Here is a 24579-nt window from a genome sequence, read left to right as displayed (position 1 = left end):
TTGTCTTTCTGGTGGGCACGTCCACGTCTGGTGGTGTATTTTGGGGTGTCTGTGGCCTTATTATGATTTTAGGCAGCCTCTCTGCTAATGGATGGGGCTGTGTTCCTGTCTTGCTAGTTGTTTGACATATGGTGTCCAGCACTGTAGCTTGTTGGTCGTTGAGTGAAGCTGGGTCTTGATGTTGAGATGGAGATCTCTGAGAGATTTTTGCCGTTTGGTATTACGTGAAGCTGGGAGGTCTCTTGTGGACCAGTGTCCTGAAGTTGGCTCTCCCACTTCGGAGGCACGGCCCTGATGCCTGGCTGGAGTACCAAGAGCCTTTCGTCCACACGGCTCAGAGTAAAAGGGAGAAAAAATAGAAAGAAAGAAAGAAAGAAAGAAAGAAAGAGGCTATAATATAGTGAAGTAAAATAAAGCTATTGTAAAGCAAAGCTATACAGACAAAATCGCACCCAGAAGCATATACATATACACTCACAAATAAAGGAAAAGGGGAAAAATTAATATATCCTGCTCCCAAAGTCCACCTCCTGAATTTGGGATGATTCGTTGTCTATTCAGGTATTCACCAGATGCAGGCACATCAAGTTGTTTGTGGAGTTTTAATCCGCTGCTTCTAAGGTTGCTGGGAGAGATTTCCCCTTATCTTCCCTGTTCGCACAGTTCCTGGGGTTCAGCTTTGGATTTGGACCCGCCTCTGCGTGTAGGTCGCCTGAGGGCGTCTATTCCCCGCACAGACAGGACGGGGTTAAAGGAGCAGCTGCTTCGGGGGCTCTGGCTCACTCAGGCCGCGGGGAGGGAGGTGTACAGAGGAGGCGGGGTGAGCCTGCGGCGGCCGAGGCCGGCGTGACGTTGCACCAGCCTGAGGCGGGCAGTGCGTTCTCCCGGGGAACTTGTCCCCGGATCACGGGACCCTGGCAGTGGCGGGCTGCACAGGCTCCCGGGAGGGGCGATGTGGAGAGTGACTTGTGCTCACACACAGGCTTTTTGGAGGCGGCAGCAGCAGCCCCAGCGTCTCACGCCCGTCTCTGGGGTCCGTGCTGATCGCCGCGGCTCACGCCTTTCTCTGGAGTTCGTTTAGGCGGCACTCTGAATCCCCTCTCCTTGCGCGCCGCGAAACAAAGAGGCAAGAAAAAGTCTCTTGCCTCTTCGGCAGCTGCAGACTTTTTCCCGGACTCCCTACCAGCCAGCTGTGGTGCGCTAACCCCTTCAGGCTGTGTTCACGCCGCCAGCCCCAGTCCTCTCCCTGCGATCCAACCGAAACCGAAACCCGAGCCTCAGCTCCCAGCCCCGCCCGCCGAGCAGACAAGCCTCTCGGGCTGGTGAGTGCTGCTCCGCGCCGAGCCTCTGTGCGGGAGTCTCTCCGTTTTTTTCCTCTGCGCCCCTGTTGCTGTGGGGTCTGCGGTGATCGCCGCGGCTCGCGCCCTTCTCTGGAGTTCGTTTAGGCGGCGCTCTGAATCCCCTCTCCTTGCGCGCCGCGAAACAAAGAGGCAAGAAAAAGTCCCTTGCCTCTTCGGCAGCTGCAGACTTTTTCCCGGTCTCCCTCCCAGCCAGCTGTTGTGCGCTAATCCCTTCAGGCTGTGTTCACGCCGCCAGCCTCAGTCCTCTCCCTGCGATCCGACCGAAGCCGAGCCTCAGCTCCCAGCCCCGCCCGCCCCGGCGGGGGAGCAGACAAGCCTCTCGGGCTGGAGAGTGCTGCTCGGCGCCGAGCCTCTGTGCGGGAATCTCTCCGTTTTTCCCTCTGCGCCCCTGTTGCTGTGGGATCCGCGTTGGTAGCTGCGGCTCGCGCCCGTCTCTGAAGTTCGTTTAGGCAGCGCTCTGAATCCCCTCTCCTCGCGCACCCGGAAACAAAGAGGGAAGAAAAAGTCTCCTGCCTCTTCGGCAGCTGCAGACTTTTTCCCGGACTCCCTCTTGGCTAGCTGTGGTGCACTAACGCCTTCAGTCTGTGTTCACGCCGCCAACCCCAGTCCTCTCCCTGCGATCCGACTGAAGCCCGAGCCTCAGCTCCCAGCCCCGCCCGCCCCGGCGGGTGAGCAGACAAGCCTCTCGGGCTGGAGAGTGCTGCTCGGCGCCGAGCCTCCGTGCGGGAACCTCTCCGCTTTGCCCTCCGCACCCCTGTGGCTGCGCTCTCCTCCGTGGCTCCGAAGCTTCCCCCCTCTGCCACCCACAGTCTCCGCCCGCGAAGGGGCTTCCTAGTGCGTGGAAATCTTTCCTCCTTCACGGCTCCCTCCCACTAGTGCAGGTGCCGTCCCTATTCTTTTGTCTCTGTTATTTCTTTTTTCTTTTGCCCTACCCAAGTACGGGGGGAGTTTCTTGCCTTTTTGGAGGTCGGACGTTTTCTGCCAGCGTTCAGTGGGTGTTCTGTAGGAGCAGTTCCACGTGTAGATGTATTTCTACTGTATCTGTGGGAAGGAAGGTGATCTCCGCGTCTTACTCTTCCGCCATCTTCCCGAGGACCCTCCAGTTATCTTTTAAAGAGACTGAAATAATAAGAAGACATCATATTTACCCATGTGTAATTAACCATTTCTGATGCTCTTCCTTTGTGTAGATATATATTTCCATCTGGTTTCATTTTCCTTCTGCCTGAAGTAATTCTTCTAACATTTTTTGTAGTACAATGTGCTGGTGATGAATTCTTTCAGCTTTTGTATATCTGAAAACACCTTTCCCCATTTTTTGAAAGATATTTTTGCTGGGTGTAGAATTCTAGGTTGACAGTTTTATTCTGCCAGGACTTTAAAGATGCTTCTCCACTGTCTTCTTGCTTGTATTGTTTCTGACAGGAAATCTGCTGTCATCCAAACCTTTGTTCTTTTCTGTGTAATTTGTCTTTCTCTTGGTTACTTTTAAGATTTTGTTCTTTATTCTTGGTTTTGAACAATTTGATTATGATGTACCTGAGTGTAGTTTTTTTCATGTTTCTTGGACATGTGCATTTATACTTTTCATCACATTTGGAAATTTTTCTGCATTTAATGTCCTCCACTCCCTCCTTCAAAGACTTCAGCTAACTTACTTAAGGCTGCTTAAAGTTGTTCCACAGCTCACTGATGAACTACTCTTAAAAAAACCTTTTTCTCTGTTTCATTTTCTATAGATCCTATTCCTTTGTTTTCAAGTTTACTGATCTTTTCTCTGCAATGTCTAATTGCTGTTAATCCCACCTAGTGTATTTTTCATCTCACACACTGTAGTTTTCATCCCTAGATACTTGAGATTGTTGTTATATCTCTCATGTCACTTTTTAGCTTTTTTGAACATATAGAATAAAGTTACAATAGCTATTTTAATGACTTGGCTGCTAATTCTAACATCTGTATCACTTCTAGGTGGTTTTGTTTGGTTGATTTTCGCCTAATGATGCATCTTGTTTTCCTGCCTGATAATTTTTCATTGTATGCAAGACATTATGAATTTTACTTTGCTGGGTACTGGATATTTTTGTATTCCTATAAATATCCTTGAGCAGTTAGGTATTGGAAACAGTTTGTTCATTTTGGATTGGGTTTTAAAAATTTGTTAAGTGGGTCTGGAATAGTGTTATTCCCCACTACTGAGGCAAGACCTTCTGTGTACTCTACCCAGTGCCCCATGAATCTTGACATTTTCCTGTGTGGCTTGTGGGAACAGGCATTATTCCTGGCCTGGTGTGAATGACAGGCAGTATTTCTTCTAATTCTTTTCAGTGGGTCTTTCTCTGGCTTTGTGTAGTTTCCTTGCGTGCATACGCCGATTGGTACTCAGCTGAATATTAGCGGGAAGGCGGGGTGTGGTTCTGTGCAGATCTCCAGGGTTCTCTTTCTCTCCTCCCTGCTATTCTCTGCTGTGAACTCTAGCCACTTGGTCTTCCTGGACTCTCAGCTTTGTCTCTTCAACTCAGAGAATTCTCTGGCCTCCGCCTGGGTTCCCCCTCCCTATGCTGTGGCCTGGAAAACTCTCAAGGTAGTAATCTGGGTCATTCAGAGAGCTCACCTCATTTGTTTCCCATCTCTCAGGCAACATTATCCTTTGTTGCAAACCATTGTTTCATATGTTTTGTCTGTTTTTTGGTTTTATGGGTGGAAGGGTAAATCCAGTTCCTGTTACTCTGTCTCGTTCTAAAGCCCAAGTCCCTATATGAAATTTTGACTCCTGTATTTTACTCTGAGATGGATGATAGCGTTATTTAGTATAAAAGGTTTATATATGCAATGGCCTTTTGGACTCTTCTCTCTAAAATAAAGGAGGGCGTTCCCTGGCCACTCTGAAATACCTAGAACATACCTGTTATTTGAGTGCAGTCTGTTTTTTGCAACAGCAGTCATGTATGATTCATTACTTGGTGATGGGCACATTGCTATCCCATGCAGAATTGGGGTTCTTGTAGCAAGGAAAAAGACGTAAATTCACATTGGGTAAACACTAATGGTGCTTGCCACAGATCTTATACCATTGAGTGTTTCTGAACTAGCCATGAATTGTGTCAAATTTGGGTACTTTTATTCATAGATCTCCTCATAAAACCACAAATAAGTACAACTTTGCTCCCTTTTGCATATCTCTTATTAAAAAAAAAGGCTGTGCTAAATATCTTTGTCCATTAAGGAATCATAAACTTTAGAACTATGTAACCATCTCTATAGTAGGTTTTAAATAGAGCTGTAATCATTATGAAGGAGAAACCGGATCTTAGGGAATACACTGGCAGAACATAGAGCCTGGTAGTTATTACACTTTCAAATGTCACATTCCAGTAAAAGAATTTAGTTGAGTCAACTGACAAGTGCTTTTAAAATGCGGTAACTTCCTTCTATTTTCTAAATGGCTTTTTTATTTACGCTTGATTTTCTTATTATGTAACTTCTACTATATGTACATTTTTCTTCTCAGTGTCTCCTTTTTCCTTTAGATCCATCTTTCTATGGTTTATTCCATCAACTCTTCCATTTCTTGTAGAAGTGATACACCAGAGAAAATGTAAAAGACCAGTACAGTAATATTTTATTGACTTCCTTGAGCTTTTAGCTCACATTTGAATTTTAATTAGTCTGCTCTATTCTTATAGGTGTCCTTCAAGTAGTGAAGCAATATGTCCAGATACCAGTTTTTGTGATGATTCGACCACGTGGAGGTGATTTTTTATATTCAGACCGTGAAGTTGAGGTGATGAAGGCTGACATTCGTCTTGCCAAGCTTTATGGTGCTGATGGTTTGGTATTTGGGGCACTGACTGAAGATGGACACATTGACAAAGAACTGTGCATGTCCCTTGTGGGTAAGAATTTTTATCTGAGACTAAAAAGCCTCTAACGATGATTGCATTGAATACTCCCAATATAGAAAAACGCAATCACAAAACTGACTTTTCATTCACACCTGCAGGCACTTATACTAACCTATTTTAAACACTAGCTATTTAGGTGTTTTGGGTAGAGACTGTGTGTGACATAGCCCTCCTGACTCTCTTAGTTACTATAGATTGGGTTCTGCTACTGTTCCTATAGGGTTTAAGAGAAATTTACCTTGATTCCTTTAATCACAGCACCAAAAAGTTGAAAAGCTATTACATTTGGTGAGGATGGGGAGATGTAGAGAGGACAGAAGCAAACTACCTATATTACTAGGCCAGAGTATTTCTTGAAGATTTTCAGAAGGGTAAGTAATAGATGTAATGCTACCCTTATAGTTGCCAGATCATATAGTTTTTATTTGGTGCCTCTAAGGAGTGGATGACTATTTTTTTTTTTAAATGAAAATCAGAGATTAATGGAAACATAGGACTTTTGGATTTGGAAGGTTGCCATTTTTTTATTATTTTAGTTCAGTGTCTTCACTTAAGAGAAGAAAGTATTAAAAAGTTCATTCTAACATGGAGAATTCTGTAAATAGTAATCAGTGATGATCTCTTCATTCATGTTGTAATGTGATTTTCTTTATATAGCTATTTGCCGTCCTCTGCCAGTCACTTTCCACCGAGGTGAGTCATTTCCATTTTAGAAGTTCTGTTGAACGGTGTCAGTTTTCTCATTTCACCAAATGCCACAACCTTTTTTCTGGAACACAATTGTATAGTGTCGTTACAGTGTTACCAATTGGTTTTTTTATACTGATCGTGGGACTAACAGTTGTAAATTTAGAGATGCACAGTTTCTAGAAAATGTGAAGCCTTAGTTATGAAAAGTTGTTAAAAGCAGAAGGTGGTGGTGGTGGCATATAATAGAGGGAGAGAGTAAGCATTGCCTACAAGTGCGTGTGCTTGTCACAGCTTTCCAAGCAAGAATCCTGAGATTCATTTTTATTAGTTTGCCTCAGGTCATGTGCAGTCTCAAAAAGGATAAATCACTATGGCCAATGAAAGGAAATGTGCTGCTTGGCTTAAGCCAGATAAGATCTTTCTGGAGCTAAGAGTGAGGTCAGCTTTCCCAGATGAATATAAGATTCATGGGCAGAGAGGGGGTGGGTATCTGATGAAGAATTGGGTACTATTAGGAAGAGGAGAGAAGAAATAGGTGCTGGATAATCAATGAACAGATGTTCACTATAGTGCACAAAATTATTGTACATTATTGATAGCTTGTCTGCATCAGAATGATTTCTAAAAAGTATCTGATAATTTTATATGAAAATACTTCTTATCTCTAAATTAGGCAGTTACAGTTTCCATACATTTTTGTCTAGCATTGGTAAAATGGAGGAACAAGTGTGAATTTTGCCTTCAGAGGCACTGCCATTGCACATGAAAAGAAAGAAGTCTTCAATTTTTTTTTTATTTGATGATATGCATGAGAAATTATTGAATTTTTTTTGTCCTTTTGAGTAAGCATCCAAAGATTAGGATGAGAGTGGACACTAGGATTTGCATCCATTTATAGAAATCAGGTATAAAGCATTTGTAATCCTTGTTTCTTTATGAAATGAGTAGCACCAGAAAACTTTCTTGACTTGCTGTTTAGCAATGCTTCTCATAAACTAGCAATAACTAAAAGATGTTAGATCGCTTAAAAGTCAGGAACTTTGAAGCTAGCCAAAAAAAAAAGAAAAGTTTTAAAATATGAGGTAATTTAAATTAGTAAACATTTATCTGAAAAATATATAGTTTAAAATTTGATATGCTAAATAATTCAAAATAAACCCACCATATAGAATATATTTTTCTGTTCTTAAACTAAGAAAATCATTTCAAAGTTTTTGTCTTTTCCTTCAATAAATTTAGCAAAAATATTTCCGTTTTTATATTATTATATTGTCCTGGATTCCACTTTTTTTTCACTCATGTATTTAATATTATGACAGTGTAATCACTGAGAAGGTACTGCCACCAAAAAAGGAAAATTCTCTGTGTTACATTTAGCTGCCTACATACACTAAAGGGTGAAAGGAAGGGGTCTACCACCTAATGCACCATAGATTAGCACTTGCGTATCATGTAGCAGTGCTGAGAACCAAAGCAGAAGTAGTTTTCTTTGGGGTTCCTAGTGCCAGTTTCCTCAATGAGGAGGAGAGAAGTCTCTTAGAAAGTAGGATGGAACTGAAACTTCATATCGTCTGTTGTAAACAACTATCCTTATACTATGAGTCTTGAGTACATGGGATAAATGGATTAGAATAAAATATTAGTCAATAATGAGAATGTGAACCAAGGCTTTTTCTAGAACTGGTGAGTGTAATGTTTTCATTCTGTTTGTCCAGTTTGTTTGAACCCTTAGAGCAGACTTTCCCAAATTTGAGTCACTTGCCTGTTACGTTTACAATTTTACCATATTCAAGGGCTACTTGTGTAAATGTATTTAATAATTTTCTTAAAATCTTAAGTAAATTTATTTTAAAGAGAAACTTTATAACTAATGAAAAATGGAAACTTTTCACTTCTAATCTGCATGTAAGTAAATGCATCTGTTCAAATGCATACCATCTAAAATGATCCTGCATACCATTGGTGGCATGCTGACTGTGGTATGCTGGTAAACTGGTTCTCAGGAAAAAAGAGCCCTGACTTGTAGCATTTGTTGATTTCTGTGGTTTATGTACTTTCACCTTGACTAATTTCAGCTGCCAATGGATTGACAGTCATGCTTGCAAAATTCCTGAATATTTAACAACTGACACTCTTGCAAGCCAGGACAAGCTAGGTCCAGCATACCACTGTGTGTATACTACATTTTGGAAAGCACTGTATTAGAGATATCTGTTCAAAATTCAAGTCAGTTTTATTTATTTCAGCCTTTGACATGGTTCATGATCCAATGGCAGCTCTAGAGACCCTCTTAACTTTGGGATTTGAAAGAGTATTAACCAGTGGATGTGACAGTTCCGCACTAGAAGGACTACCCCTAATAAAGCGACTCATAGATCAGGTACACACAATTTCCTTCCTTTCTTCCTAAGACTCTGTTGTGGTTACTTCTGATATTCTGCTGTTCAACGAGGTTGTGAAACTACATATTACTGACTTTGTGGTTACTCCATAGCAAGCAGGAAATAACATATTTTATAATTTTTATTTCTTTCACATGAGCATTTTTAGTAGCCAAGGCTCTTAAGATCAAATTATAGACAATGCCTAAATAACTGATCTAATTGGATAACCACAGCAAATTTTACCTTTCTTCTGCCATCAGCGTTGCATAGTTTAAGCCATATCTTCTTACTGTCAACCTATGTATACTCAGGGGTTCCCACATAAAATTTGAGAAAATTATCATTTCGAGGTGAATTCTAAAACTAAAACTGGGACTTCCCTTGTGGTCCAGTGATTAAGACTCTGTGCTTCCACAGCAGGGGGCACGGGTTAGATCCCTGGTGGGGGAACCAAGATCCTGCATGCCAGATGGCACGGCCAAAAAAAAACTAAAACTGTATCCTTCTCTCATTTCTCCCCAGCTACCAAGATAGGAGGAAATACATTTTTCTCTTATATGATTTCCTCTTGTGAGTTCGCATCATTTGTAGAACAGTCTGTGTTTTTCTGACACCAGTCCAGAGGCATTCTAAGTTAGTGAGTATGGACTTTGAGATGAGAATGTTCTGGATTTGAGACAGGTTTGACACTTGCTGTATAATGTTGAGTAGATTACTAGCGTTTAAGCCTCTGTTTCCTTGTGTGAAATTGAGATAAGTTTAAAATCTCCTATATAGGGTTGCTCTGAGGATTGGTAGAGATCAGGTAGGATTGGTAGAGATAAGAGATAATATAAGAGATAAGAAAGGCTCTTGGTAAGAGCCTTAGCAGAGTGCTTGATATGTATTAGATTTTAATACATGTTAGTGTCTGTAATTATTATTACTGCTATTATTAATAATATTATTTAGTGTTTTTGTGTAGACATATGCTTATGTTTACTTTTCTATAACCATGAAAATAATTTTCAGAAATTTCACCTGAGGATCAGATAAACTTTTCTAGACTGGAACTTACTGGTTTTATAAATATTTATTAAGTATAAAGGTGCAGGGCATTTGCACTATGGCGGTGACCAAGGGGTGCCTGCGCATGCGCACGTGTCTGTAGTCACTGCCCTTACAAACTAGTGCACAACAGGCACTTTTAATAGAGTACTATATTAAAAAAAAAGTGCTGTGGGAGCACATTGGAGAGGAATTAACCCCAGATTTGAGGGATTGGGATTAACAGTAGTTAGCTTCCCAGAAGAAAAGAAATCCACACTGCAATGTCTTACTCGTTTGAAGGATGATTAGGAGCCATCAATGTAAAAGGGACTAGGGAGAGGGAGAGTCGGGGGGATGCTCCACGTAGACAAAACAGTATATGCAAAGGCCTAGAAACAAAAGTGAGCGTAATTTATTAAGATATTGAAGAATGACTATAATGTTGAATGTGAAGAGAAGAATACTGTCCAGAGCCTTGAAAACTATTTAAGAGTTTGTATTTTATCCTTGGTGCACTGGGGAAGCCTGAAGCGTTTTAAAATAGAAGGATTGATGAGTCAGGTTTCCATTTTAAAATGGTTACTCAGTATGGAGTAGAGAATAATTGTTGTAGTCATATATTGCATTTCAAAATAATTGTGTGTGTGTGTGTGTATGTGTGTGTGAGAGAGAGAGATTTGTAGTTTAATCACTGGCAGGTTGGCAGGAAGAGCTGGGTTAAATATGCTTATACACTAACTTTACTTTTTTTAAGTAAAAATTATATGTATATATAACAGGTGTACAACATGATTTTTTTTTTAAAAGGAATTCCTTTATTTTTATTATTTATTTATTTATTTTTGGCTGTGTTGGGTCTTCGTTTCTGTGCAAGGGCTTTCTCCAGTTGCAGCAAGCGGGGGCCACTCTTCATCGCGGTGCGCGGGCCTCTCACTATCGCGGCCTCTCTTGTTGCGGAGCACAAGGTCCAGATGCGCAGGCTCAGTAGTTGTGGCTCACGGGCCTAGTTGCTCCACGGCATGTGGGATCCTCCCAGACCAGGGCTCGAACCAGTGTCCCCTGCATTGGCAGGCAAATTCTCAACCACTGCGCCACCAGGGAAGCCCCAACATGATGTTTTGATATACATATACAGAATGAAATGTTACAGTCAAGATCATATTCATCTGTTCATATAGTTAACTTGTGTGGTGTGTGTGTGTGGTGAAAGTACCTGAAATCTACTCTCTTAGCAAATTTTTAGTATTCAGTACAGTTTTATTGACTATAGTCATCATGCTGTACATTTGATCTATAGACGTACTCATCCTACATAGCAACTTTGTATCCTTTTACCAACATCTCCCCATTTCCTTCACCTCCTCACCCCTGGTAACCACCATTCTATTCTCTGCTTCTCTGTATTTTACTTTTTCAGATCCCACATAGAAGTGAGATCATGCTAACTTTACTTCTTGAAGCAGTTACTTAGTAGTATAATATACTGGTTAAAGCATAGGATTTGGGATTAGAAAGGTCTATGTTTAAATCCTGGTTTTGCCACTTACTAACAGTGACCTTGGGCAGTTTACCTAACCATCCTAAACTTCAGTTTCCTTACCTACAAGTTAGAATAATAATAGTGCCTACCTCCTAGAATAGTTGTGGATTACTTCAGCACAAGGTCTGACACTTAGTAACTGCTCTGTATTGGTAAATCACTTTGATAGCCTTAGGTAAGCATATAATTCTAAATAATCTTTTATGGAAGGCCAAAAAAAAAGTGATAGAATTCATCTCTTTAAAGATTTGTCCATGTTTTAGAAAGCTTTCAGTTGGAAGAAACAGTTATAGTAAATATGACTTTTTTTGCTCCTGAACTCATTTCAGCATTCTAGATAGTAAATATTTAGTTTTGTGGGTATTTTGCTGTAGTCTGTTTGAGGATACTAAACAGCCTTGTTTCACTTATTTCTCTAACAATTATTAAATTTTATGAAATAGCCCCCTCTCCCTTTTACTCTCTATTTCATTTCCTTGCTTTATTTTTTTTTCATTGTATGTTTAAATATTTATATTTTATAAATAAACCTATCTGTTGTCCGTTTTCGTTGAACATGAAAGCCCCATGAGAATAGGAACTTTCTCTTGCTCATGATGTCAGGGAGGAAAAACTTTTTCTTTACCCTCTTTTTAAAAAAAAAAGTGAACCCTCCTAGGTTCAGTATTGGAGGTCCTGCAAATTAAACTGACAAAAGATAGATTTGCAAGAAAACAAGATTGTAATCACGTGTGTATGTATGTATGGGAGTTCACAAAGAAATGTGACTGAAAGAGGTGCTTAGAATTTGGGGCTTATATACCATCTTCTAATAGGCGAAGGAGGGGGAAGAGAGCACTTAGGGACTTAGAAGTGGAAGGAGAAAGGGCCCTTATGGGAAAACAAATGACTTTTTGGAAAGATAATTGTATCTTTAGAAGAATAGATGGGAGATAGGATAGTTTTATGATATTGTCTGTCTGGGTGTGGTGCTGATGAGCTGCTTCCAGTGAGGGGATTTATGACAGTTGAGTTCTTTTTCAGTTCTTTTGGGAGGCTCTGCTTTTAGGCAGATAAGGAATTTCAGCCTTTAGCTCAAAATAATTTTTATGCCACACTGGCATATTTTGGACCCCGTCAGTCACAGTATTCTCCATACCTACAACAGTGTCTGGTACACACTAAGCGCTTAATAAATACTTGTTGGATGGATGGAGGAGTGAGTAAAGTGACATTTGATAAACACTTTCATGATAGAGCAATTTGATCAGGGTATTATTCTGCAAGTTAGTGAGCTTGTTATAACATTATATGTTATTTTCATTCTGTCATTATTACCTACCTGCCACTAGAGTTTCCACTGAGTATGCATTTGTAAAAAGGTGATTTCCTTTTGACTTTCAGTGATACTGGGTATATCACCAAAATTTATTTAGGAAATGGGATGAAAATTAGAATAAAAATAGGGAAATTTCAATACCTATTATCAGAAATTAAATCAATTCATCTAGTTCAGTTTTATTACTTAATATCCAATAAAATGGACCTGTGGTTTTGTTTAATTGGTATAATAAGCTAGGGAATTTAGTTGAGGATACATGATTTGAACAGATTTTTTTTCTAGTAATTTACGATTATGCTATACTCTTTCTTTTCTGCTGAAATCTTACTTAAATTCAACTACTTCCATTCCATCGCATGCCAAGAACTCAGAATTAGTGTTATTTTTCAGTAGTGGCTTTTCTTTTTTTTTCTTTTTTAAAAGATTTATTTATTATTTTTGGCTGTGTTGGGTCTTCGTTGCTGCACGCACGCTTTCTCTAGTTGCAGTGAGCGGGAGCTACTCCGTTGTGGTGCGGGGGCTTCTCATTGTGGTGGCTTCTCTTGTTGTGGAGCACGGGCTCTAGGCACGTAGGCTTCAGTAGTTGTGGCACATGGGCTCGGTAGTTGTGGCTCGTGGGCTCTAGAGCACAGGCTCAGTAGTTGTGGTGCATGGCCTTAGTTGCTCCACGGCATGTGGGATCCTCCCAGACCAGGGCTCAAACCCGTGTCCCCTTCATTGGCTGGCGGATTCTTACACTTACTTTTTTTTTTTTTTTTTTTTTAATTAATTTTTATTTATGGCTGTGTTGGGTCTTCGTTTCCGTGTGAGGGCTTTCTCTAGTCGCGGCAAGCGGAGGCCACTCTTCATCGCGGTGCGCGGGCCTCTCACTATCGCAGCCTCTCTTGTTGCAGAGCACAGGCTCCAGACGCGCAGGCTCAGCAATTGTGGCTCACGAGCCCAGCTGCTCCGCGGCATGTGGGATCCTCCCAGACCAGGGCTCGAACCCGTGTCCCCTGCATTAGCAGGCAGACTCTCAACCACTGCGTGGCTGGCGGATTCTTAACCACTGCGCCACCAGGGAAGCCCCCAGTAATGGGTTTTCTTAAGGTGGTGCGATTATTTAGTATTTATATTTTATTCTCCTATTCTTTGTGTTTGTAACAGTACAAGTCTTTAAAGCAATACAATAAAATAACCTTTCTGGGTAGAAGGAGTTACTATGCTGAACATTTTACTTACCCACGATCCCAAAGAAATAGAAGGATCTATTGAAAATTAGATACTAGTAGTAACTTAATAAATTTAATATAGTTATGTTTCTGTTTTGCTGCCTTATTATCCCATGTAAGAGAAGGATATTAAAATTGTTTATTTTTTTCTTTTTTCAGGCAAAAGGCAGAATTGTGGTAATGCCAGGTATTTATTTATCTATCCGTTTACTAGTGTAACACTATAGTGAGGAAGAGCAAAAGAGGCAGGACAGTATGGGGGGTAGTATTAGTACATGGTGTTCGGAAAGAATATATAATTTGATTAAAATGTTTAAGACTGGGGGATCTATGCTGCAATTTAAAACTTTACATGAGGAACACTCTAGTAGGGTTTCGCTCAGAGAAGAGCAAATAAGGATTGGGGTTTCTCCATGTTTGCTTTCCCATAGTATACAATTTTGTGAATGTAGATGTTCATTTCTGGTGAGGCACACCAAACTTGATGCTGCTATGCTGCATTAGGGCCAAATGTCCTAGTTGTTGACAAGGTATAAGCAAACATAGGTAATATCCCTGGATAATGTAATACGCAGTTTCTGAAAATATTTGATCACGAAATTCTTCCTTGTAGTCAGAACAGTTGGATCACATACTCCTAATGATAACTCTGAGATCAATGAAGTACATAATGGCTCATTAGAAGTCAACAGTTTTTAAAGAATTAGATAAGATGACCTAGATCCAGAATGAGATGAATATAAAGACAATCTTAATTTTTTCTTATTAAATTTCTCAAACGTATAAAAAAGAAAACAGCATTATGAATACTCATGTACTCAATTTCTAGATTTAACATTTTGTCACATTTGTTTCATCTTTTTTTTATCCTGAGGTATTTTAAAATTAAATTAAAGGCATTATGACATTTTCTCTTTATACGTCTCTAAAAAAATAAGGGCATTTTACTCTAGCCGCAATACCATTATCACATCTATCAAAATAAACACTAAATCCCTAATACCATTTAATACTCAGCCAATACTCTCCTTTCTCTAATTGTACCCAGAATGTTTTTTATAGCTGATATGTTCAAACCAGGATCCAATCAAGGAACAAGTATTGCACTTGGTTTTTATCTTTCTTAATATCTTTTAATATAGAAGTTTTCCTTTTCTTCTTCTGCTTTAAAAAAAAAATGACATTTAAAAAGTTTGAACTACTTACCCCGTAAAATGTCCTAATTTCTGGATTTATCAGATTGTTTCCTTTTGATATTGTTTAGCATGTATTTCCTAGACTAGCCTCTGTATTTTCCTATAAATTGCTTGTTTACATTCTGGTTAAATATTTTTGGTAGGAATACTTCATGGATAATTCTGAATACTTCATTTTTCATCACATCAGAAGGCATACAATGTCTGGTTGTCTTAATACCAATGATGCCAAGACTGACCAGAGGTCAAAATGGTGATAGTGAGATATAGGCCAATTTTTAAAAAGAGGCCAAAGAGACAGATAGTGTCAGAAATTTAGTAAAGCTTTGACTTGTAGCAAGTTCCTGAAACATGAGCAGACAGAAAGCATATATTATTTGTTAAGTTGAGACCCTTAGAAGATTAATCAGGGAATGTTAAAGAAACTTAATTGAGTCTGATGCATTTCCATTTAAGACTAAATATATTTATACTTGACAACTAATACCCAGACTTAAAGACAGTTGTTAACGTAAGATTGCCTTTGCTTTATATGTAATTATTAAGTTATGTGCTATGTGCAAGGCACTACTTGGGATACAGAGTTACACAAGAAACTACTTCCTCAAGAGGCTTACAGTCTTAGGTGAAAAGATGTTATATCCAAAAATATTTGTGATTATTTAACAAACCTTACCAAGAAAATGCTAATTATATGCCAGGTTCTGTGGTAGGTGTAAAAACACAGAAATGTATATGAAGTAATCCTTCTACTTGAGGAGCTCACCAAATAGATGTATAAACAAATTATAACAATTTCATGTAAGTAATTACCAGCAAGTAAAAATTCCTGGGTAAGTCAACCTGAATGCCTAATGAGTGTCCATCATTGGGAAATATAAAGATAACTAGAACATAGTAGCTCCCCTCTAGGGACTTTCATAATGAAGCTTACAATATAATTTAGGCTCTAGTTTCCTTATCTTTATAAAGAGAGGATATTGAACTAGCTGTTCTTTCAAGTCCCACCTGTTAGTCTATGTTTGGAAAATGTATTACTTATGTTCTGATAACTGAGCAACATGTATTTCAGTGGCCAGATATTTTGTTATTTATTAGAAGGAAATAATGTATTTGTCTTTTAATCCTTACAAGTTTGTGAAGTAGGCAATACTATCCCTCTTTGGTGAAAAAAATTGAGGCTCAGTGGATTTAAGTAATTTATCTAAGATCACATAGCTGTGAAGGGCCACAGTGGTAAAGCCAGGATTCCAATCTAAATCTGACTTCTCCGTCTGTGTTCTTTCTGCTTCTTAGGGCTCAGTGATATTACTGTACCACCAAGAAAAAAGTTAATGAGTCTGAAAGAGTGTGTAAATCAAGTTATTTTAGTAGCTTGAATAGCTTGAGCTAAAAAGTACATATTTTAACAGTCATTTAAAAATATGTATTGAATACATCCTATATATTAGGAGAGAATGATATAAAGATGAATAAGCTGATTTTATATTTATAATCTGGTATCAGTTCAGAATATTATTCTTTATATACAGACATTTAAGAGATTGTTCATTAAAACAAATGAGTCATAAAATACTTGATTGTGCAGTTTTAATAAAGTAGAATCAAATTCTTCTGTAAAATGAAACAAAAAGTTGATATTATAACAAATAAGCTGTATAACACCTTGCATTATTCCCATTTCCAGTGAAATCTGTGTGTTCATCAAATCCTGGGCCAGAGAAAGAACCTTGGAGGTTTTCTCTTTGACATACATTTCTGAGGCTTCGCTTTTGTGACTTCTTCCTCAAGTCTATCTTACCTTTCATTTCAATTTGATTTTGCTTTAATTGAGGGGAAGCAGGGCTAGAGCACTCAGTGATTTTCCTTGCCCTAGAGTAATCTTTATAGATTTAAAATCAGTAACGTATAGCATTGTTATATAAACCAGTGGGCATGTAAAATTCTGTCATAAAGTTTCTTTGACCTTATCTTTTGTTCTTCAGAGTCTGTAGTCTTGCCTTTTCATCATTTTTTTCTAAATTCATTCTAGCTGAGTAAAGAGAGAATAATTCTCAAATCAATGAGAAATTTCAGTATGGAGGTTCCAGGTAGAGTTGGCAGTCATATTATTCATTAAATCTTATATGAAAATCTATTCTATTTAATATATTACTTATTCTTTCCAACAGGGGGTGGCATAACAGACAGAAATCTACAAAGGATCCTTGAGGGTTCAGGTGCTACAGAATTCCACTGTTCCGCTCGGTTGGCTAGAGATTCAGGAATGAAGTTTCGGTAAAAATATATTCTTTGACTCCTGCAAAAATGAATGCGATTAATCTTTACTTCCCCAAACAGGAAAATCTTAGTTGATGGCATGATTAATGAATGGAATGTTGTGATTAGTATGTAAGTATTACAGTCATTTTTGAAGTGTTTTAACTGCAGAGTGGTTCTTTTCCTGCCTTAAATAAGCAGGCTCTTCTGAACATAGGCTAACCTTCAAAGCCTTAAGGCATTGCTGAACTTAGACCAGTTAATAATAAATTCTAATTCAGCAGCTAAGCTTCAAATGAATCAGATATGTATGTGTGGCCATTCACCTGTGATTTCCTTTAGCAAAGTTAATAACTATGGTATCAGGATGGAAGAGCCGTAGTCATTTTTATCTTTCCTCACCTTTGCTCTCTATTTTCAGTTATTTTATCTTTATTTTTTAATTTCTTTAAATTTTATTGTTTTTGGCCATGCCGCACAGCTTGTGGGGTCTTAGTTCCCCCAACCAGGGATTGAACCTGCACCCTTGGCAGTGAAAGTATGGAGTCCTAACCACTGGACTGCCAGGGAATTCCCTATTTTCAGTTATTTGGAAATTATATCACCATTAAGGAATTTAAACTATTATGTGTTTTTTTTATTATACTTGAGAGGACTCCTGTAATTTCCTAGTTAATTGTTGATTATTTCTAAGTTGGAAAAAATGAAATGTAAAAGAAGCAAGAGCCTTAGAATTTACAACTCCAGATATAAAATCAAGTACACTATCTGATAGATTTAGATACTAGATGTTTCAAGTAATTAATAAACATTATGAAATATAGTAGTTCAGGGTCCTTGACCTACCTTTGTTCTTGAGCCATGAAATTGCCTATAAAATGAAGTGCCAGTAGGAGGACTCATTTAACAACTTATGTAATATCTGTCCCTTTATTGCTTCTATTGCAGAAATTCCTCGGTTGCTATGGGAGCCTCTCTTTCTAGATCAGAGTATTCCCTAAAGGTAACAGATGTGACCCAAGTAAGGACTTTGAATGCTATTGCAAAGAATATTCTGGTTTAGCCAGACCTCTCTGAGAGATATGGATATCACTGGACAAAGGTAGAAGAATAGTCTACAATTCTCTATGACACAGCTTTAACCTTCTCTGGCCAGGACAGTCACAGTCTTTAAGTCTTACATTACCATGGAGAATGTTTCCAAGAAGAAAAAGAACTTGAAACAGGTTACAGTCATTTCCTTTGCTTAATCTTGTCGACCATCTCCATCATCATGGTTAAATCTGGCCTACACTTCTTCCACAAATGGAGGCTTAGTCTGTTTTCAGTGGAATTAACTGATGAACTGGGAAAATTCAACTGCAAGGTGGGAAAATTCAACTGCAAAGTATGAAAATTCAACTCAGATGTGACTTCATGGTCAACTCAGTAGCAGTATTTTGCCTTTTCATTTGTAAAATAAAAATTGCCATTCTATTATGGTAGAGTCTCTTACTCATCTGTAGCCAAGTATTAAAGGGAGGATTTTTTTTTTAATTTTATTTTCTCTTTTTATTATGTACTTTTTGGATCCTGGGAAGGATGCTAAGGATATAGAGTAAATGGTATAGCATAAAAATTCCTAGACTTGGGAAGTAGGATGTAAAAGTTCCCAGACTTAGAAAGGCAGAAGTGATCTCTGTTGTTCATCAGGTTACTTCTACCTCTGCTCCCAGATAGAGAAATGGCTTAACTATGAGGTTCATCTGACAAGGTACAAAGATCTGTAGAGAATTGGGGGAGGTTAGGAAGGTTATCAGAATAGCTGTTTCTTTCAGCTGAGGCCACAGATATGGAGACTGGATTCTAGTGATGAAAAATGCTTTTCCTATGGGCAGGTCCCAAATGGTGAGGTTCATTTCTAGTTTTTTCTGTCACTTTCATATTTATTATCTCATTTTATACAAACACCGCTCTGGTAATAGAACTGATGCTTCCGTATTAGGAGAGTAACTGAATCATAATACGAAGAGCTTGCCCTTGGTCATGAGGCTAATTAGTGGAGCCTCTGTAAATAGCATGCACAAACTTGGATACCAATGAATGTGTATACCAAAAGCCTTCTCTTTTTTTTAATGTGCCCCTTCCCTCACTTTTATTTATTTATTTATTTTAAAAAGATTTATTTATTTATTTTATTTATTTTGGCTGCGTCAGGTCTTAGCTGTGGCACGTGGGATCTTGTTGAGGCATGTGGGATCTTTTGGTGTGGTGCGCAGGCTCTTCGTTGTGGTGCGCAGGCATCTCTCTAGTTGTGGCGTGCGGGTTTTCTCTTCTCTAGTTGTGGCTTGTGGGTTCCAGAGCGTGTGGGCTCCGTAGTTTGTGGCATGTAGGCTCTCTAATTGAGGCACGTGAGCTCAGTAGTTGTGGCACGCGGGCTTAGTTGCCCTGCAGCATGTGTGATCTTAGTTCCCCGACCAGGGATCGATCCTGCGTCCCCTGCATTGTAAGGTGGATTCCTTACCACTGGACCACCAGGCAAGTCCCCCTTCCCTCACTTTTAAACCTTAACTTCTTTCCTCACTTTTTCAGTTACAATTTCAACATAGAATATTTGCCAAGGAATTTATGAGAAATGAGAGGCAAGCTATTTTAAAATTAATAATAACCTCAGTGGTTTCTGTTAATATTGGTTTCTGTTAATAGTTTTAATATTGGCTTTGGAATATAGAAAGAGACATGTAAGTATCATGTACACATGCACACACATCATGTTTAGTATTTTGGCCTAACCCTCCCCCATGCTTGGACTTCACTGTATGATCCTCCAGAGATAAGAGCAGGCTATGTTATTATCTCTATTTTATTTAGACAGATTAGCTAGGGATCTGAGAGGTGCTATGAATTGCTCAAAATTTAATAACAAATTAATGTTGTTTACAAGACTTGAATGCTAGGCTACTAACCTCTAAGTCTTATGCTTAAGGGTGCTTCTGGTATCTGGATGTAGTACAGAGAGCAATACTCCTGGGCAAATCAGACACACCTGGAATCATATCCTCGCTTCCAGTTTAAGTTAACTTAATTTTTTGAACTTTAATTCCTTTATTTTTAAATCAGGAATAATAACTAAACTATGGCTTCTGGTTTAAGGATATATTAAAACATGAAGTACATAGTATGTACGCATTAAAGTTCTTTTCTTCTAGGTTAGTTTCCTAGTATCAGTCTTTGATAGTTTAAAAGTCCTCCCAGGAAGCTAGGCGTTGAGTACTGAAGCTGATAGTTTGTGCCCTCCACTATGTGAATATAAAAGAAGCATAAGGTAACCCCTTACCTTGATTTTATTTTTCTACACATAGTCCTGTTTTAAAATATTTACTCATTATTTCATGTATATATGTCTTCTCATCAATATTATAAGTATTTTGAGACTAGGGAACCATGACTTCATATTTTTATATATTTCTCATTACAGCCATCAATTGTGTACTCATACTGTTGATTTACTTTGCTAGTGGAAAAAAAGCACTGGATTGAGAATCAGGATTACTGACTTTGGGAACTATGCTAGATATCTTCAGTTTGCCCCATCGAGATCCACTTTTCACTTTGTTCTGTAAACTGAGTCCAGCAACATAAAAAAGATTACAGTAAGTCCCCTACATATACGAGTTGTAGGTCCAGTTTGTTCGTAAGTCCAATAAAGTTAGCCTAGGTACCCAACTAACACAATCGGCTATATAGTACTATACTGTAATAGGTTTATAACACTTTTCATACAAATAATACATAAAAAACAAATACAAAAAATAAAGAGAACATTTTTAATCTTACAGTACAGTACCTTGAAAAGTACAGTTGTACAGTACAACAGCTGGCATACAGGGGCTGGCATCGAGTGAACCAGGCAAGAAGAGTTACTGACTGGAGGAAGGAGAGGAGGTGGGAGATGGAAGAGCTGAAAGATCATCAGCAATAGGAGACAAAGGGAAAGCTGCAATTTCACTCACACCTGACGTTGATGGCACAGGTTCTGGTTCCTTGCTGGATTCAATTTTATCTACCCTCCTGAAAAAACAATACAGTTATGTCTGGGTAATAGCTCTTTTTTTCTCGTCATACCAGTACCAGCTACATCACCACTGCTTTTATGCTTGCTTCCGGACATCCTGGGCTTGAAATAAAGATACTGTACTACTATACTCTAAACACAACTGTACAGTAAAGTACACAAAAGCACAACCACTTGTAGAGGATGCATGCATGTGACAATGTACACCAGACAGGTAAACTAATTTACGTGATTAGACATGCGAATGCACGTTCACATCTTTGAAAGTTCGCAACTTGAAGGTTTATATATAGGGAACTTACTGTGTACTGTATGACCAAATAGGATTTATACCAGGAATGCAAGGCTGGTTCAATATCCAAAAATCAATCAATGTAATACACCATATTGATAGAATAAAGCACAAAAATCACTTGGTAATCTCAACACTTAAAAAGCATTTGACAAAATCTAACACCCTTTCATAATAAAAACACTCAGCAAACTTGGAATAGAAAGGAACTTCCTCAACCTGATAAAGATCATCTGTAAGAAAACAGAACATGTAGCTAACATCAAACTTAATATTTTCTCCCTAAGATCAGGAACAAGACAGGATGTCCACTCTTAACCACTTCTACTCAACATTGTACTAGAGGTCCTAGCCAGGGCATTTAGGCAAGAAAAAGAAAGAAAAAGCATCCAGATTAAAAAGAAAGAAGTAAAACGTCTTCTATTTATAGGTGACACGATCTTATATATGGAAAATACTTTTGTGTGGAAAAGAATCCACACAAAAATTTTTTAAAGTTGAGCAAGGTTGCAGGATATAAAAATCAATACACAAAATCAGTTGTATTGCTACACTAGCAATTAACAATCCTAAAATGCAATTAAGAAAATAGTTCCATTTATGATAGCATCAAAAATGACAAAATGCTTAGGGAAAAATTTAATCAAGTTCAAGACCGTACACTGAAAGCTACAAAGCTTTTTTTTAAAGTTTTTTGGCCGCACCCAACGGCATGTGGGATCCTAGTTCCCCAAACAGGGATCATACCCACGCCTCCTGCATTGGGAGGCAGAGTCTTAACCACTGAACCACCGGGGAAGTCCCTACAAAGCATTTTTTAAAGAAATTTTTAAAGACCTAACAATAAATAAATAGATGGAATGACATCCCATGTTCGTAGATTGGAAGACTTAATATTGTTAAGATAGTAATATTCTCCCATTGGTCTACGGATTCAAGGCAATCCCTATTAACATCCCAACTGCCTTTTTGGCAGAAATTAACAAGCCAATCCTAAAATTCATCTGGAAATGGAAGGAACCCAAAATAACCAATCTTAAAAAGGAACAAAGTTGGAGGACTTAACACTTCCTGATTTCAAAACTTACTACAAAGCTACAATAATTGAGACAATGTGTTACTGGCATAAAGATGAATATATAGCTCAATGCAATAGAATTTAGAGTCCAGAAATAAACCCTTTTACCATAGGCAATTGATTCTTGACCAGGGTGGCAAGATAATTCCCTGGGGAAAGAATAGTCTTTTTAACAAATGGTGCTGGACCACTGGATATACACTTGCAAAGGAACGAAGTGGGACCTTACATCATGTACAAAAGTTAATTCAAATGCATCATAGACCTAAGTAAAAGAGCTAAAACATAAAATTCTTAGAAGAAAACAGTAATAAATCTTTGTGAGCTCAGGTTAGGCAAAGCCTTAGATACGACAAGAAAAGCACAAGTCAGGAAAGAAAAAATAATGCTTCAAAGGGTAACATCAAGAAAGTGAAAAGACAACCTACAGAATGGGAGAAAATATTTGCAAATCATGTATCTGATTAAGGGCTTGTATCCAGGATGTATAAAAAATACTTAGAATTCAACAATAAAAAGACAACCCAGTTTTGAAATGGACAAGGATTTGTGTAGACATTTCTCCAAAGAAGGTGTACAGTTGGCCAACAAGCACATGAAAAGATGCTCAAAATTATTAGTCATTAGGGAAATGCAAATGAAAACCCCACTGAGCTGCCACTTCCCACCCACTAGAATGACTATACCCCCCAAAAGACTGACCGTATCAAGTGCTGGCAAGGATGTGTAGCAAGTAGAACTTTTGTGTGCTGCTGGTGGGATTGTAAAATGGTGGAGCTGCTTTGTAAAATAGTCTGGGAGTTTCTCAAATGTTAAACATAGAGTTGCTATATGGCCCAGCAATTCCATTCTTAGGTTTATATAATATAACATAATATAATATAATATAGCATAATATAATATCATATAATATTTTATATATATATATATATATCTAAGAGAATTGAAAATACGTCCACGCAAAAATTTGTACATGAATAGTCCCAGCAGCATTACTCATCTTTCCGAATTAGAGAATAACCATTTTGCAACCCCTAATGAAATAAATCAGTCAGAGACTTTTTTTTTTTTAATTTTTATTTATTTATTTATTTATTTATTTATTTATTTATTTATTTATTTATGGCTGTGTTGGGTCTTCGTTTCTTTGCGAGGGCTTTCTCTAGTTGCGGCAAGCGGGGGCCACTCTTCATCGCGGTGCGCGGGCCTCTCACTATCGCGGCCTCTCTTGTTGCGGAGCACAGGCTCCAGACGCGCAGGCTCAGTAATTGTGGCTCACAGGCCTAGTTGCTCTGCGGCATGTGGGATCTTCCCAGACCAGGGCTCGAACCCGTGTCCCCTGCCTGCATTGGCAGGCAGATTCTCAAGCACTGCGCCACCAGGGAAGCCCAGTCAGAGACTATTAATGCTGAAACCATTAGGTAAAAGGTTGATTGGGGACTGAATATCAAAATGGTGCCAAAGTATCACCCTATGGGTTATTTGCTAGTCATGAAAGTAGAAACTTGACATTATAATGGAGCTATCTGGTTGTTACCATCTTAACCCAGTAATCAAATTTAACATTACCAGCAATGGAAGAGTATACTGCTGAAAGACAGGATTTGAGGGGGGAAGAGGTCAGCCAGTGTGTATAACCTGTGTTAGGAAATTGCAGTTGGGAAGTCACCCAGGTGCCTCAAAGAAGAGCTAAGGGTTGGACCACTTGGAAAGTGGCTGTAACAAAGTGTGATGGTTAGCTATTGATCAAACAAGAGTGAACTATAAACAGCACCAGCTCAGTACGGTGACTAACCATCCCAATTTTCTTGGAACTTTTTCAATTTTACCATTGAAAGTCCCATATCCTAGGAAATTCCTCTGTGCCAGGCAAACTGGGCAAGTTTGGTCATCCTACCAAATCAGTAAAATTACCTTTGCCTCTTTTCTCCGGGTCCTCACCTCCCTGCCCCAATCCTGGAATTTGTAGGGGAGAAATTGAATAACAAGGAAAAATGATAAAAAGAATGACACTTCCCTCCCCAGCAGTAGCTGGTCCCTGAGCCAAGAAAGGGGAGGGACTTTAAATTGGGTGTGAGTTTCTTTTGTGGGTGGTAAAAATGTTCTAAAATTGATTGTAGTGATGGTTGCACAACTCTGTCAATATGCTAAAAACCACTGAAAAAAAAATAAAAACCACTGAATTGTACACTTTAAGTGGGTGAATTGTATGTAATTTATATCTTAATAAAGCTGCTTTTTAAAAGTAAATGTGAGAGA

General features: G+C 38.7%; 1 protein-coding gene and 1 long non-coding RNA gene across 7 annotated transcripts in view; one reads left to right on the top strand and one right to left on the bottom strand.

The window, feature by feature from the left end:
- The window catches only part of CUTC (cutC copper transporter), a 31279-nt gene extending 12902 nt beyond the window's left edge, over positions 1-18377 (top strand). For 4 of the 6 annotated variants that reach the window (XM_082425384.1, XM_082425381.1, XM_082425385.1 and 1 more), the window contains 6 exons: positions 5048-5257; positions 5924-5959; positions 8203-8336; positions 13601-13628; positions 16809-16914; positions 17845-18377. In XM_082425384.1, the coding sequence (XP_082281510.1) occupies positions 5048-5257; positions 5924-5959; positions 8203-8336; positions 13601-13628; positions 16809-16914; positions 17845-17959 (629 nt within the window). In that variant the 3' untranslated portion in view covers positions 17960-18377. The remainder of the gene's footprint in view (positions 1-5047; positions 5258-5923; positions 5960-8202; positions 8337-13600; positions 13629-16808; positions 16915-17844) is intronic. The other 2 variants (XM_082425383.1, XM_082425386.1) reach the window with 2 other exon arrangements.
- Positions 10162-13591, bottom strand: LOC309643066. The gene is made up of 2 exons (XR_014253529.1): positions 13277-13591; positions 10162-12967 (listed from the first exon to the last, which is right to left on the bottom strand). It is a non-coding gene; the product is annotated as an uncharacterized lncRNA (long non-coding RNA).
- Positions 18378-24579: the final 6202 nt, after the last annotated feature.

This window comes from Balaenoptera physalus (assembly GCF_965194825.1).
Source record: "Balaenoptera physalus genome assembly, chromosome: 14".
Lineage (NCBI taxonomy): Eukaryota > Metazoa > Chordata > Mammalia > Artiodactyla > Balaenopteridae > Balaenoptera > Balaenoptera physalus.
This window is presented reverse-complemented; position numbering and strand designations above follow the sequence as displayed.